Source organism: Macrotis lagotis, chromosome 8 (assembly GCF_037893015.1).
Source record: "Macrotis lagotis isolate mMagLag1 chromosome 8, bilby.v1.9.chrom.fasta, whole genome shotgun sequence".
NCBI lineage: Eukaryota > Metazoa > Chordata > Mammalia > Peramelemorphia > Peramelidae > Macrotis > Macrotis lagotis.
In genome coordinates this window covers 140,597,693-140,610,673 of record NC_133665.1, presented here as the reverse complement: position 1 = coordinate 140,610,673, position 12,981 = coordinate 140,597,693, and the positions used below count along the sequence as shown (strand labels likewise).

Sequence of the window (12,981 nt, the reverse complement as noted above, 5' to 3'; positions counted from 1 at the left end):
AACTTCCCTATTGACTTCCTTCCATCACCATTAAATAGCAAACTCTGATTCATGGCAGACCAACCATAACCTTGGGAAAGAGGGAAGGGATATGATGACTTGTGATTTAGCATGGTGGACATGAGGTAGACTGGGCTAATATGATTGTCTCTATTTATCAGATGACAAAGCTGAGGTCAGGAGATCTCTAAGGAATTTCATAGTTCAATTCCCTCATTTTATACATGAGGCAACTAAGGCACAGAGAGGATCAAGGATTTGCCCATGGTCCATAGAACAAGTGCCAGAGTCTGGATCTAGACCCAAAACTCTGGAATACCAAGTTCTATGCTCTTGTTTTCACACTACTAGTTGTGTTGCGAGTTTAAACACAGTGGGTAGATAGGGGATAATCTAGGTCTTTTCTGAGTTGGGTGATTGGAAATCTAGAGATATCCAATATATTTGATGAGATTTTGGGGAGAAGGAAAGATGATGATACATTTTGAGTCATAGGATTTTATCATTTAAAAGAACCTTATGGGGGAAGCTAGGTGGCACAACAGATAGAGCACCAGCCCTGGAGTTAGGAGGACCTGAGTTCAAATTTGGCCTCAGACACTTAATAATTGCCTAATTGTGTGACTTGGGCAAGTCACTTAACCCCATTGCCTTAAATAAAATAAAGTTTTTTTTAAAAAAAAGAACCTTATGGACCATCTAATCAAACTCATCAGACTCAGAGAAATGAAATTATTTATTCAAGATCAAAGTGTCATAGATGTTAGAGCTGGAAAAGACTGTCTCATTACCTAAATTACTTATTCAGTGCTGTTTAAATCACTGAAGGAATCTTATAGCTACAAAGTTCAATTACCTTATTTTACATATGGAAAAACAGACCAAGAGAAACTGACTTACTTGCCCATATCACTCAGGTAGCAATCTGAACCCAGGTCACACAATCAGGTAGTGGCGTGACTAAGATCTGAGGACTAGGCCACTGTATTTTTAGGAGCAACTCTGGTTCTAACGATGCACTGAGAAAGAGTTTGGATTCCAAGTCACTCAAGTCTACCATTTCCCAGTCTTCCTTCCTGTGGGCAAGAGAGACAAGTCTCCAATCTGAGCTCCCAAATGCAAGATTCTCACATTTCTAGACTGATTGGTAACCATCTTGTTCATATTTACCTCCTTGGAATTTCTCTTTTCTCCTCATCCCCCTTTCTGGGGTTCTTCCTCTCTTGCTAGGCTTCCACATCACTCCCTTGCCATCCTTCCTGGCTGTGGCAGGTCCCTGGTGTTCATTTTCATTGCCTCTGGGCTGAAGCCTTCCAGGGCAACCCCTGACAGTGGAGGAGGAGTCTCCATGTTCGTGCAGAATAGTCTCCCACCCCCAGAGGCCAGCATGTGGAGGCACATTCCCAGTCCAGGCAGCTGCTAAGGAAGGACTCCTCCCCAACCCTAAAAAAGAAGGCAGGGCATTTTGCTCACCTCTATTCAAAAAGAAAGAAACTTCAAGGTTCCTTGAGAGAGGGAGTTTCCCAGATTTCAGGTCTATCTGCAGACATTTAAGGAGTGCCAACAGGACTCAGAGAGAGGACATCAGAATGCAAGGAAGGAAAGAAAGATCAGCATCGGTGGCCAGCCTTTCTTATCAGAAGCTGAGTTAAGCCTCATCCCAGTCCTTCCAGAATGCATCTTCCAGCCCTCAGAGTCTCTTCAGTCCAAATCTGAAGGACCCAGGAGATGAATTTTATCCTGAAATGTATATTTAAGGGAAAAAAAAAGAAATGTGTGACACATGAGCCCCTAGCACATTGCAGATGTTATCTTGACATATCAAATCCACTTTGCAAATGGGAAAGTTGAGGCATGAGAAGCTATACTAAGCTTTCAGGTTGGTATAGTTTTCAGATTCTTATCAATAGCTAGAAATACATGGTCCATATTAGACAGAAGTCCTGGTTCCCAAAGACCAGAGATAGAGTAGATGAATTTTTGGATGCCTGTTAAGTGACATTCCCTCACACTTTCAGATTCTTTTAGATTGATAGAAATCCATGGTCTATACTAGAAAGAAACTGCTTCCCCAAGGGCAGAGATAGAATAATAGACTTTCTGATGCTTGATAAGTAACATTCCCTTTGACTGAACTCTGATTGGCTAGTGGTTCTGTCCAGTTGTCCTGGGCTCTTCTCTTCTCTTCCTCTCTTTTCTTCCTTTTTTTGTCCTTGCCTTTCTCATCCCAACCACCTCCCCAAACTTCCTCAGTATTAGAACAGAGAGAATAATCCAGGGGACCCTCAGCCATACTTCAAGGGTACCCAGGGTCAGTTAGTTACAGAACGAGCACTGGGAGTCTGACTTGAGCCTGGCCTGGTCAAGGGCCAAAGAGAGTCACATGCCCAAAGAAACAGAGGGAGAGAAAGAGTTGCCCATTGACTCTGTAAGGGACCTTCCCTTCCCCCTCTGCACTCGCCCTTGCCACTGCCCACAGATTCTGGCTGCCTGGGCACTCCAATCCTATACTCCTTTGACTCAGGGGGCCAAGCTGATGTTGGCAGGGTCTCACCCTCTGTCCTTCCATCCCCCCTTAACCCTGACCCTGGAGCCTCTCCTCCTATCATTCCCATCCCCACTGTTCCTGCGGGCTCCTGCCTGGGGCTTAGCATGTCTCCTTGCTCCTCCATCTCCCTGGGGAACAGCCCCTCGCTCACATTCTCTCTGTTTTTTATCTTCAAGCAAGTCCCAGTCCCTGACCAATGCCTTCAGCTTCACTGAGTCCTCCTTCTTCCGGTCATCAACGAATGAGGACGAAGCCAAAGCCGAGACCATCCGCAACTTGAGGAAATCCTTTGCCAGCCTCTTTTCAGATTAAACCCTTGGGTCCCCCAGATCCTTCCCAACCAATGTATCTAGCACCTCTGACAGCTCCCAGCCCCGCTTAGTGATAATACTCCTGTGACCATCATCCTGTGCCCACCCTCTTCTCTGCTCCATCCATTACTAGCAAGCCATTTATGTAGCTTTTAAAGAACCCCAGAGAGCAGGCATATGGCAGCAGAGAAGAAAACACAGACTTTCCCCTTCCCCACCCCACCCCCAACCTCTATCTCAAGTCCCAGTTAGCTGTGATTTTGGTGGCCTTATTGTGATACTTAATGGTATCTGACTCAGTCCCCCTGGGACACCAGGAGTTTTCCTGGAGGGCTCTGGGTGGCTTTAGCTAGTTCAGATGCAGTAGACTTGCATGCTTCTCTTAAGTTGTTTGTTTTCATTTTGTTTTCTATTTCGTTTTAGACAATCCTTTTTATGCGGAGAGTAAACAGAAATACTCTACCCTTAGATTCCTAGGAACCCATTCATACCTGATTCTCCAGTCAGTTTAATTGTGAAAAAAAAAAAGAAAAGAAGCGTTTTTTTTTCTTGTGACCCTAAGTGTCTATCACCAGCTACAGTTCCTGATGTGTTTCTGAAGCATTATCAGCCTCCTGAAATGAGAACCCATGGCTCCACGTTCTCCTTTTTTCCTTCCTGGTCCATGGGCTGGGAGAACCGAGCTTTGAAGCTACACTGTGAAGAAAAATGCATGGCAGTGTGATAGCACCAAGGCTAGTTCTGTGTTCACCTCCAAAATAAATGCTAAGCCCTTGTGGTTAACAACCGAAAAAGTAAGCAGCAGTCCACAGTGTCTGATTCAGCAGAGAGGAGTGCCCCAGATTCTGGCTTATTTGGGTGAGGGCCAAGATGCCTGCTATGTATGTGTGGGTGCGTCTGCATGTGTGTGTGTGTGTGTGTGTGTGTGTGTGTGTGTGTGTGTATGAGAGAGAGAGAGAGAGAGAGAGAGAGAGAGAGAGAGAGAGAGAGAGAAGGGGTGGGAGAGGAAAGGAGGAAGGAATGAAAGGAAAAACAAAAGGAAAGGAGTGAAGGAGAAAGAGAGGGAGGAGAAAGAAAGGGAGTGAGGGAAGAATGGGAAGGAGGGAAGGGAGGGATGAAAGGATGGAAAGAGAGAAAGGAAGGAAGGGAGAGGGAAAAGGAGGAGGAGGGGAGAAGGGAGGGAGGAAAGAAGGCAGGGAGAGCGGGAGGAAGGGAGGGAGGGGAGAGAAGAAGGGAGGAAACAGGAAAGGGAAGGCTGAAAGTAAAGATGGGAGGGGAGGGAAGGAAGGATGGATGAATTAATGGATGGATGGAAGGAAAGAAAGATGAAAGGAAGGGAGAAATAGGAGAAAGGAAGGGAGGGAAGGAGGGAAGAACAGGAGGGAGGAAAGGATCAAGGGAAGAAAGGGAGAAAAGGAGAGAAGAAATAAAAGGAAGAATGGAGGGAGGGAGGAAAAGAAGGGAAGAGAAGAAGGGAGAAAGGGAGGGCAGAAAGGAGGGAAGAAAAGGAATGATGGATGGAAAAAAGATGAAAGGAGTAAGGGAGAAAGGAAGGAGGTAGGGGGAAAGGAAGGGAGAGAGGGAAGGGATGGAGGGAAGAAGGATGAATGGAAGTGAGTGAAGGAGAAAGAGGGAGGTAAAAGTAAGGAAGGGAGGGAAGAAAGAAAGGAAGAGAAGGAAGGATGGTTTGAGGGAAAGAAAGATAAAAGAAAAGAAGTGACAGAAAAATGGGGGAGAAACAAAGGTAAGGAGGTGGGGGAAAGAAAGAAGGAAGGAAAGAAGGAAAAAGGAAGGGAAGGAGGTTGAAAAGAAGGAAGGTGAGAGGAAGGAAGGGAAGGGGGAACAGATGGAAGGAAGAAAGGGAGAAAAGGGAAGGAAAGAAGAAGATGGAGGGAGAAAAGGAAGGAAGAAGGGAAAAGGGAAAGAAAAAAAGGAAAAGAGGTGGAAGGAGAGGAGAGATAGTTGTATATGTTTGACAATATACTACACATAAGGATACATATATAAGTTTTTGAATGAAAGGCAGCATACATATGTGTAAATAGGCATTCATGAAATAAAGGTGTGGGATTGTATGTTAATTTCTTTAGGGCATATGCTTATATTAGGGAATATATGTTTGCATGTTTGAGTGATGGGATGCACATGGATAACTGTGAATATATATATATATAGATATACAGCTCTAGAAGTTTTTTTTCATAGGTGACTAGGAATATGGAAAGGCGCATATATGTTAACAAAAATTTCTGGCATTTTTATAGTTTACAAAGCACTTCACAAATATCTCATTCGATCTTCATAACAACCCTGGGAGGTAGATGTTATTATTAATCCCATATACAGATGTGTAAACTGAGGTTGAATTAAATGTCACAGTTAAGAGTCACACAGTTTGTAAAATATATGAGGCAGGATTGGAACTCAGGTCCATATTCTATTACCTAGATGTGAAGGTGAAGATGTATATGTGCACTGAGCATACAAGAACTTGTAGATGTGTGTGTGTGTGTGTGTGTGTGTGTGTGTGATTGTGAAACCCTCAGATTCTACTCATTCCATACCTCCTGAATACAGATTCACTGAATTTCAGAGCTGGAAGGAGGTCATCTAGCCCATCCTGGCCCTGAACGAGACTCTTCCCACCCAACGTAATTTGATAAGCGGTCATCCAGGCTCTGCTCCGGGTCTTCCAGTGAGGGGAATTACCCGTGACCACTTGAGGCTGCTCATTCCATTTTGGGAGTTGGGGGGGTGGGTTTTCCTTGCATCCTGCCAAAACCTTGGTGAGGAATCTGCTGCCATCAGGAGGGTGAGACTGCCCAGCCACTCAAGAATCTACCCAGTCTGACCTAGCCAGTTGTTCATCTAGCCAATAGACAAATTGTTTTCACTGGAAGTCCCCAGTATCACCAGAGTTAGAACTTTTATCCTGGCTCCAGTCACGTTCCTTAGCTGAAACCAGAACCTCTGAAACAAGGAAGCTAGACAGGTCTGATGCTGAGAAGTGGGAGCCCAAGTTGACTCTGCCTTGGTTTCCTTCCAGGAGGCCAGCTCAGGGCAGGACCCTGCAAGGATGAGAGCCTCCTGAAGCTTGACTAACACTTGACTCCTGAGCCAAATAATGTGTTCCAACAAATCCATTCCCAAATTTGACACATCATAGACACATGAGAGTCTAAGCAATGACCTGACAAGGGATCATTCTATATACTCATCAAAATGGGGGCATCCATCCATAGCCCTCCACTAAGCTGGGTAACTCTGGGGGCTCTTCAGCACCATCTCTTGTCACTTCCAAGCTGAAGAGTGAAAGCAACATAGGGCAAAGGAAAAAGCCCTGAATTCTCCATCAGAAGAGTGAGTTTGAACTCCAGACCTGTGGCAGTACTACCTATGGACACTACCTGTGTAGCCTAAGGTAAATCACTTAACCCCTCTGAGTCTCAACTTTCTCATGCCTAAAATGAAGTATTTGGACTCAGTCTTTTGAGACTCATTCCCTTAGAATCTACCATCGTATGATCTATGATTCAGTGTCTCCAGGTGCTAGGATCCCATCAGCATCAAAAACAATGGGTCTCCCAGATCTGGATCTGCCTATTTATGTGTAAGTCGGAGAACAAGAAAGATTATCTGAACTTGGTTACATCTGGCAAAATTCATATTTTACATACTTTGCACACTATACACAAACACAGAGCCCAACACAATGACAGTGATTGGAACAAAGTAAAGGTTTAATAAATACTATTTGACCGACTGATCCACATATATCTAGGGAACAAATTCATGTATTGGTCATAGATTGGTTATACATGACCACAGGGTTCTCTTCCAAAGGTATATTTCTATGATTCTCTGAAAATAAAGTGTGTATGAGTATGTGTGTGTGTGTGTGTGTGTGTGTGTGTGTGTGTGTGTGAGAGAGAGAGAGAGAGAGAGAGAGAGAGAGAGAGAGAGAGAGAGAGAGAGAGAGAGAGGCAGAGGCAAGCTCTGGTCCTTGGGTTCAGGGTATTATGAAACCATATCCTATGCTAAGGAAAAGTCATCTATTTCAGTTCTTAATGATAGTCACCTGGTTGGTCATCTTAGCATACTGAAGGAAAAAAAGACATAGGAATATCTTGGATAAGTCCATTAACACATCTCCCCAGACCTCAGTCCCTTCATCTGTAAAATGAGGGTGTTGGACTGAATGACCTCCATTTCTAAGTTTATAATCCTAAGGGACCTGATACTTTCCAACCCATTCTAACTGGGAAAGGAGTAAATATGACCCCACAGAACTCAAAAGGGGAAGAAGCCCTTGAGAACATGGACAGGGTGGGAGCAGATCTTATATTCATGAACCCTGATAGAGACCTCAGGGTAGATCACTGAACTCTCAGTCCAGTTCTCTGCTGAGCCCCAGGATGATCGGTAATGGTCCAGTGAACTAGGTTATGAAGATGTTCAATCTGGAGAAAATATCCAAAAGGTGGGAGTCACCCCCATAGGCAGGGGAGTGACTTCAGAGGAGGACTTGTGACATTACCTTTCCAAGACTCCATTTCTTTTTATTTTCCGAGGCAAAACAGGAAAATAAAGACAAAATTGTAGAGGTCAGAGGGGAGGAAAGAATTGACAAACCTGCACTCATCTGTGATTCATAATTAAATGGATATTGGGTTCATGAAAAGCAGCTATGGTTCTAGACACATGGATGAGCAGAGCAAACCCTGGATTGACAGCTAAGAGACCTGGGTTCTAGTCCTCACTCCCACTACCTAGCTGGAGAGAGAGCCTGGCATATCTGTCATGACCTCAGACACCTCATCTGACCTCTCCGGACCTCTTTTTTCCTCAATTGTAGAATAAGGGCATTGGATTAGGTGATCCCCAAGATCCCTTCCCAGCTCCAAATTTAAATCAAATTTTCTGGGCCCCTTTCTTCATCTGTAAATGATAGGGTTAGACCTGATAATAAGATCTTTTCCAGTTCTATGATTTTATGAAATAAACACTCATTCACCGAACAGATATATCCTGAGCCCCTGTGAGCGAGTGCTCATCCTGAGTGAGGTTCTATGAAGGCTGTAAGGTGGGGGTCCCTTCCCTCAGGGAGTTTGTGTACTAGCTATCAGGCATGGTGAGATTTATCCTTGTAAGAGTAGCTAAATGGCAATCAACTAACCTACAATGCATTACTTCATTCATTCAATAAACACGCAAACCTACAAGTATTTATTAAGGGATTACCACATGTCAGTCACTGTATGAAGCTAGGAGGACTCCACAGAGCACAAGGGAGAAGAAGCCCGGGAGAACATGGGATCAGGGAGAGGGCAGATTTCATAGCTGCGAATAAAAAGTGAAAACAGTCCCTTTGCTAAGGGAGCTTACATTCTGTAAGATTATATAAGACGATGGAAGAGATCTCCACAGGATACCTCCCGAAGATCAGCCTCCAGGGTGAAAGGATGGAGGAGGAAACTTATCCTCAGCGTTGACCCCATGCCCCCAACCATGAGTAACATACTTGATGCTTCTTATTCCAGTCAACCCTAACTGGTTCTTAGAGAATGACTCATTTTGCCACATGTGATGTCAGACCAGAAAACCACCATAGTGGTTTTGAAAAAATGAGTCAGACCTAAACTGTTAGCTGGGGAGAGGGGAAGGGAGCCCCACAAGGAATACTCTCCACTGGAGGTTAATATGGTTCCATCTAACAGCTAGGAGGGGGTTAGAGCTAAGCATTCAGTCCCAAGAATTTATTGGAAGAAAGAAATCTCTTCTTTCCAGGTGATGATCATACAGGTTCCAAATAGAACTGTTTCAGATTGAAGATGATTGGAGGGGGGGGAAGAGACTCAACAATCAGTTCATTAAGATGCATTTTTTACCACCTACCATAAAAAAAGGGTTGCACTAATATGAGTGAAAGCAGGACTCTTTCCCAGGTCGATGGTAAGAGAGCAGTTGATCTGAAAGACTTGCCCACTGACTCTCCAAGTGAGATGCCATAGCTATCACCCCTTCAGTCTATCTTAATGGGATATGCCATCTTTCCTGCCTCACCACTTCCACCAGCTCCCAATCTTTACTCCCTAAAGTCCTCCTTCTCTATCATGACTGTTTATTGTTAACGCTTTACACTAAGTAAAAACAATTTATTTTGTGATCAAGCAGTGGGTCTTTCTTAAGAAAGGAACTGTATTGGAAACCAAGAAGAGAGCCAAAAACCAACCTAAGAATCAAGAAGGGGAGTAATCCCAGCAATAAAAGAAAATGGCAGCAAGAAGAGGACAAAGATTACCTTTTGCCTTCTCTGGTATTCTTAGGATAGTGATACCATACCAGATACTCAACAATCAATGGATTATGTTGCATTTTTCAAACATTTACTATAGACAAGGGATTGTAAGCCCGTCTAGTAACACACTAAAAGGAGCCCGATGAATTATTTTTATTATTATGGCAGAATGAAAAGACTAGGAGTCAGAAAATATGACTTCTGTTCCTGGCACTATCACAAAAATCTCTTTGGACCTCAGTTTCCCCTTTTGTAAAATGAAATAAATGAACTAGAGAATTTTTGGTCTCCATTCTAATACTAATAGTCTATGAGTCAATCAATTGACCAGTCAATAAACATTTATCAAGTGTCTTGTGAATAAGGTACTGAAGAGAAAACAAATTATTATTTTGATCAATGCCTTAAACAAATCATGTACTCTCTCTGGGCCTCAGTTTCTTATTCTCTAAAGTAAAGGGGTTAAACTAAGTCCTTAGGTCCCTTCCAACTCTAAATATAGAATCCCATTGGCATGAATTCAAGATGGTATGAGAAGAATGCCAAATGAATAGCATCATACAATTCCCTCAAATTTAACAGAAGAAATTCTCATTTCTGGAGGATGGCCAGAGCTGCGAGCACCAAGAACATGAGATGCAAAATAGCCCTTAAAGGATGGACAAAATTTGTTTCTAATTCAATGACCATTCAATAAATGCCGGCCATGTTCAAGAAAGTCACAGCCTTCCCTGCAGGCTGGAACTATTTAAAGACAAAAAATATGGTCTCTGCCTTGAAGGAACATTTCCTGGTTTCTCAATAGGTAGAAAGGATAAGTATGAAATTTCTTGACAGGAAGAATTATATAAACAAAAATTTCATGGGCTCAGGGAATATTTGAGCTAGATTGGATATTATCTAGTACAACAATCTCATTTGCCAGATGGAGATGCAGGCCTCTGAAAGGTGAAGTGAAATTACCTGAAGTCTGTTCTCAAGTCTAGATCTCCCATGACTCATTCCAACACCTTTCCCATGTTTTTTACATTAAACATATCATATACACATAACATGCATGAATGCATACCTATACTGCTTCTGTGAAAGGGGTGAAATGAAAATTTGATGATGTAGAGGGAGATAGAAGGGGGAGGAACAGGATGGAGGAAATATGCCAATGATTCAAGGGGAACTGGGCTGAACTAGGGTTTGGTTTCTATAGATTACACCAATGTCTGACCCAAAAACCACATCCCACATTAGGTGCCTTTCCTTACCAATAGACTTGCCTTAGAGTTATGTCTTTCTCTATCTCTTGTATCCAGGTCTACAGGAAGAGTTTTAAACTACCTAGCGCTTTCTCCTGAAGCTCTGGTTCTTCATTTTTCATTATTCAACCAAGAAAAGAGTTTACTCTATATATCTCAAATTAAGTAAGTTAGTCCCCAAGAAAAGTTCCTCTCTGATGGTCAGGAAATTATCTACAGACTAATTTTCACTAGTGATCCATCCTAGAAGTAAATATATACATACATATCTGCTCAGAAGACACACAGACACAAACAATTTCACCATCAATGCCAAAGAGGAATTGGAATTGGAATCAGGATAATTGTGGGTTTAAGTCTTGCTTTTGACATATATAGGCTATATGACTGGGTAAATCAATTAGCTTTTGGATGTACCTGTCACTCTAAATTATAGAGTTGATCCTACATTGATAAAGGGATTTTCCTCAGTAGGAGCTGATAAACTATGGGTAAGACCCAACTATAAATACAATGATTTTGTTTTTTGCCAAATACACTGGAATTTGTATATTCAAATTAATATTATCCCTTCAAAACATTTCCCCTGACAGTCCATACATTTATTCTAACAGGGTCAAAGAGCTTACAGAAATTTCTCTTCAGGAATGATCTTCAGCACTTCTACAGCCCAATTTATTTTTTAGGTTTTTGCAAGGCAATGGTGTTAAGTGACTTGCCCAAGGTCACACTGCTAGGTAATTAGTAAGTGTCTGAGGTCACATTTGAACTCAGGACCTCTTGACTCCAGGGCAGGTGCTCTATTCACTGTGCCAACCTAGCTGACCCTACAGCCCAGTTTTTAAAATATCCTTAGGGGTAGTGTATCCTTTCAGAGGGCAAATTATCTTTGACAATTAAAAGTCACATAAAACCAAATTTGGTGGATTAGGCAAGTGATGATGCTGGGGAAGGGGTGAGGGTGTGTTTTTGTCCAAACAAGATACAACTATAAAGTAACCTGAAGGTTTTTCTTAAAAACATCTTGGGGGGGGGGGGGGCAGTTAGGTGGTGTAGTGGATAAAGCACCGGCCTTGGAGTCAGGAGCACCTGGGTTCAAATCCAGTCTCAGACACTTAATAATTACCTAGCTGTGTGGCCTTGGGCAAGTCACTGAACCCCATTTGCCTTGCAAAAATCCTAAAAAAAAACATCTTAGACTAACTGTGAAGGCAGATCCCTCAGAGAACCCTGAGATCATAGATCTAGATGGAAGAGACTTCTATTTAAACTTCTATATTTTGTAGATAAACTAAGATTCAATAAAGTTATGTGACTTGCCCCAGGTCACACAGATAGCCATGAATGGGATTGAATTTAGGTCCACAGATATGGAGCTGCAAGGAACCTCAAAGGCCTTTTGGTTCTACCTCCTCATTTTACAGATAAGGAAACAGACCCAGACGGATTAAGTACTTGTTTCATGTCACACAGATAGTCAATGTCATAGACTCGAACCTTCATAGGCCATCTATACAACACCCTCATTTTATAGATAGGGAAACTGAGACCTAAAGAACCTCAGTGACCTGAAAGGATGTCCACAGTGGCTTGAGTGACAGTGACATCACTACAATTCACATGAAGCCTCCTAAGGAGACTACTCTGAAAGGGAGATGCTCATGTAGAATGAATAATTCTTTGAAAATGAAACTTCTACTGCCTTATAGTGATACAGAGAAAACCTTTGAATCTCTCAATGTTTAGGGTTTCTCTTGCAGCTTAGAGACAGGTGATGGGCGGGGATTTCATAGATCAGATGGAAGGTAGTTCTAAATGATCCCTAGGGCCTCCCCCAACCCTAAGATTTTATGACTCTTTGTGACTCCTAAGTCCTGTTCCACTGTTTGATCTAAGGTTCTGTTTTACACTTGAAAGTGACTTTTCCTCCTACAGTCTCCCCAAGCTCCAAATCCTGTTTGTTATAACCCATGGAAAAAGTGATGCAACTTCTTTTCTGTTTGATTGATCTTCCTCCCACGCAGCCCAGCATAGCCATTACTTTCCAGGATGGGCCCCAGAGCTTGCTTGCTTGGGTGCTAATGTCAGGGCAATGCTTATTGAAGAGAGCATAGGACCACAGATTCAAGATTGGAAGGCCCTTTAGAGACCACCTTGTCTAACACTCTCTGAGGCCCGGGGAGGTTAAGTGACTTGCTCAAAGTCACACAGCTAGCGTAGAGGTTGCATTTGAACTCTTTGACTCCAAACCCAGTGATTTTTCACCCACTGCACTATGCTATCTCTTTAGATTTCTCCTCTTACATCTCATTCCCCCCATATCTGGGACTGCCACCTACTCTAGAGAAATGAGCTGAGACAGAGGGGGCACTGACACCATGGGGTGATTACAGAATTCCCTCCCCAGTCCTTCCAAAGAAATACTCAACCTTCTTCCCTTTGGTTAAAGGGAGCCAGAATATTTCCTGTCCTTTTCCCAATCACCCTGACAGTCATGTTTCAGGTACAGATTACCTTTTTATTGTAATTCAGTCATTTCAGTTGTATCCAAGTCTTTCTGACCCTATTGGGGGT

The 12,981-nt window shown here is 42.9% G+C and overlaps 1 protein-coding gene across 1 annotated transcript in view; it reads left to right on the top strand.

Annotated features, from left to right (window-relative positions):
* The window catches only part of SYN2 (synapsin II), a 257,971-nt gene extending 254,329 nt beyond the window's left edge, over nucleotides 1-3,642 (top strand). The window contains exon 13 of the mRNA XM_074198543.1: nucleotides 2,725-3,642. Within this exon, the coding sequence (XP_074054644.1) occupies nucleotides 2,725-2,860 (136 nt within the window). The 3' untranslated portion in view covers nucleotides 2,861-3,642. The remainder of the gene's footprint in view (nucleotides 1-2,724) is intronic.
* Nucleotides 3,643-12,981: the final 9,339 nt, after the last annotated feature.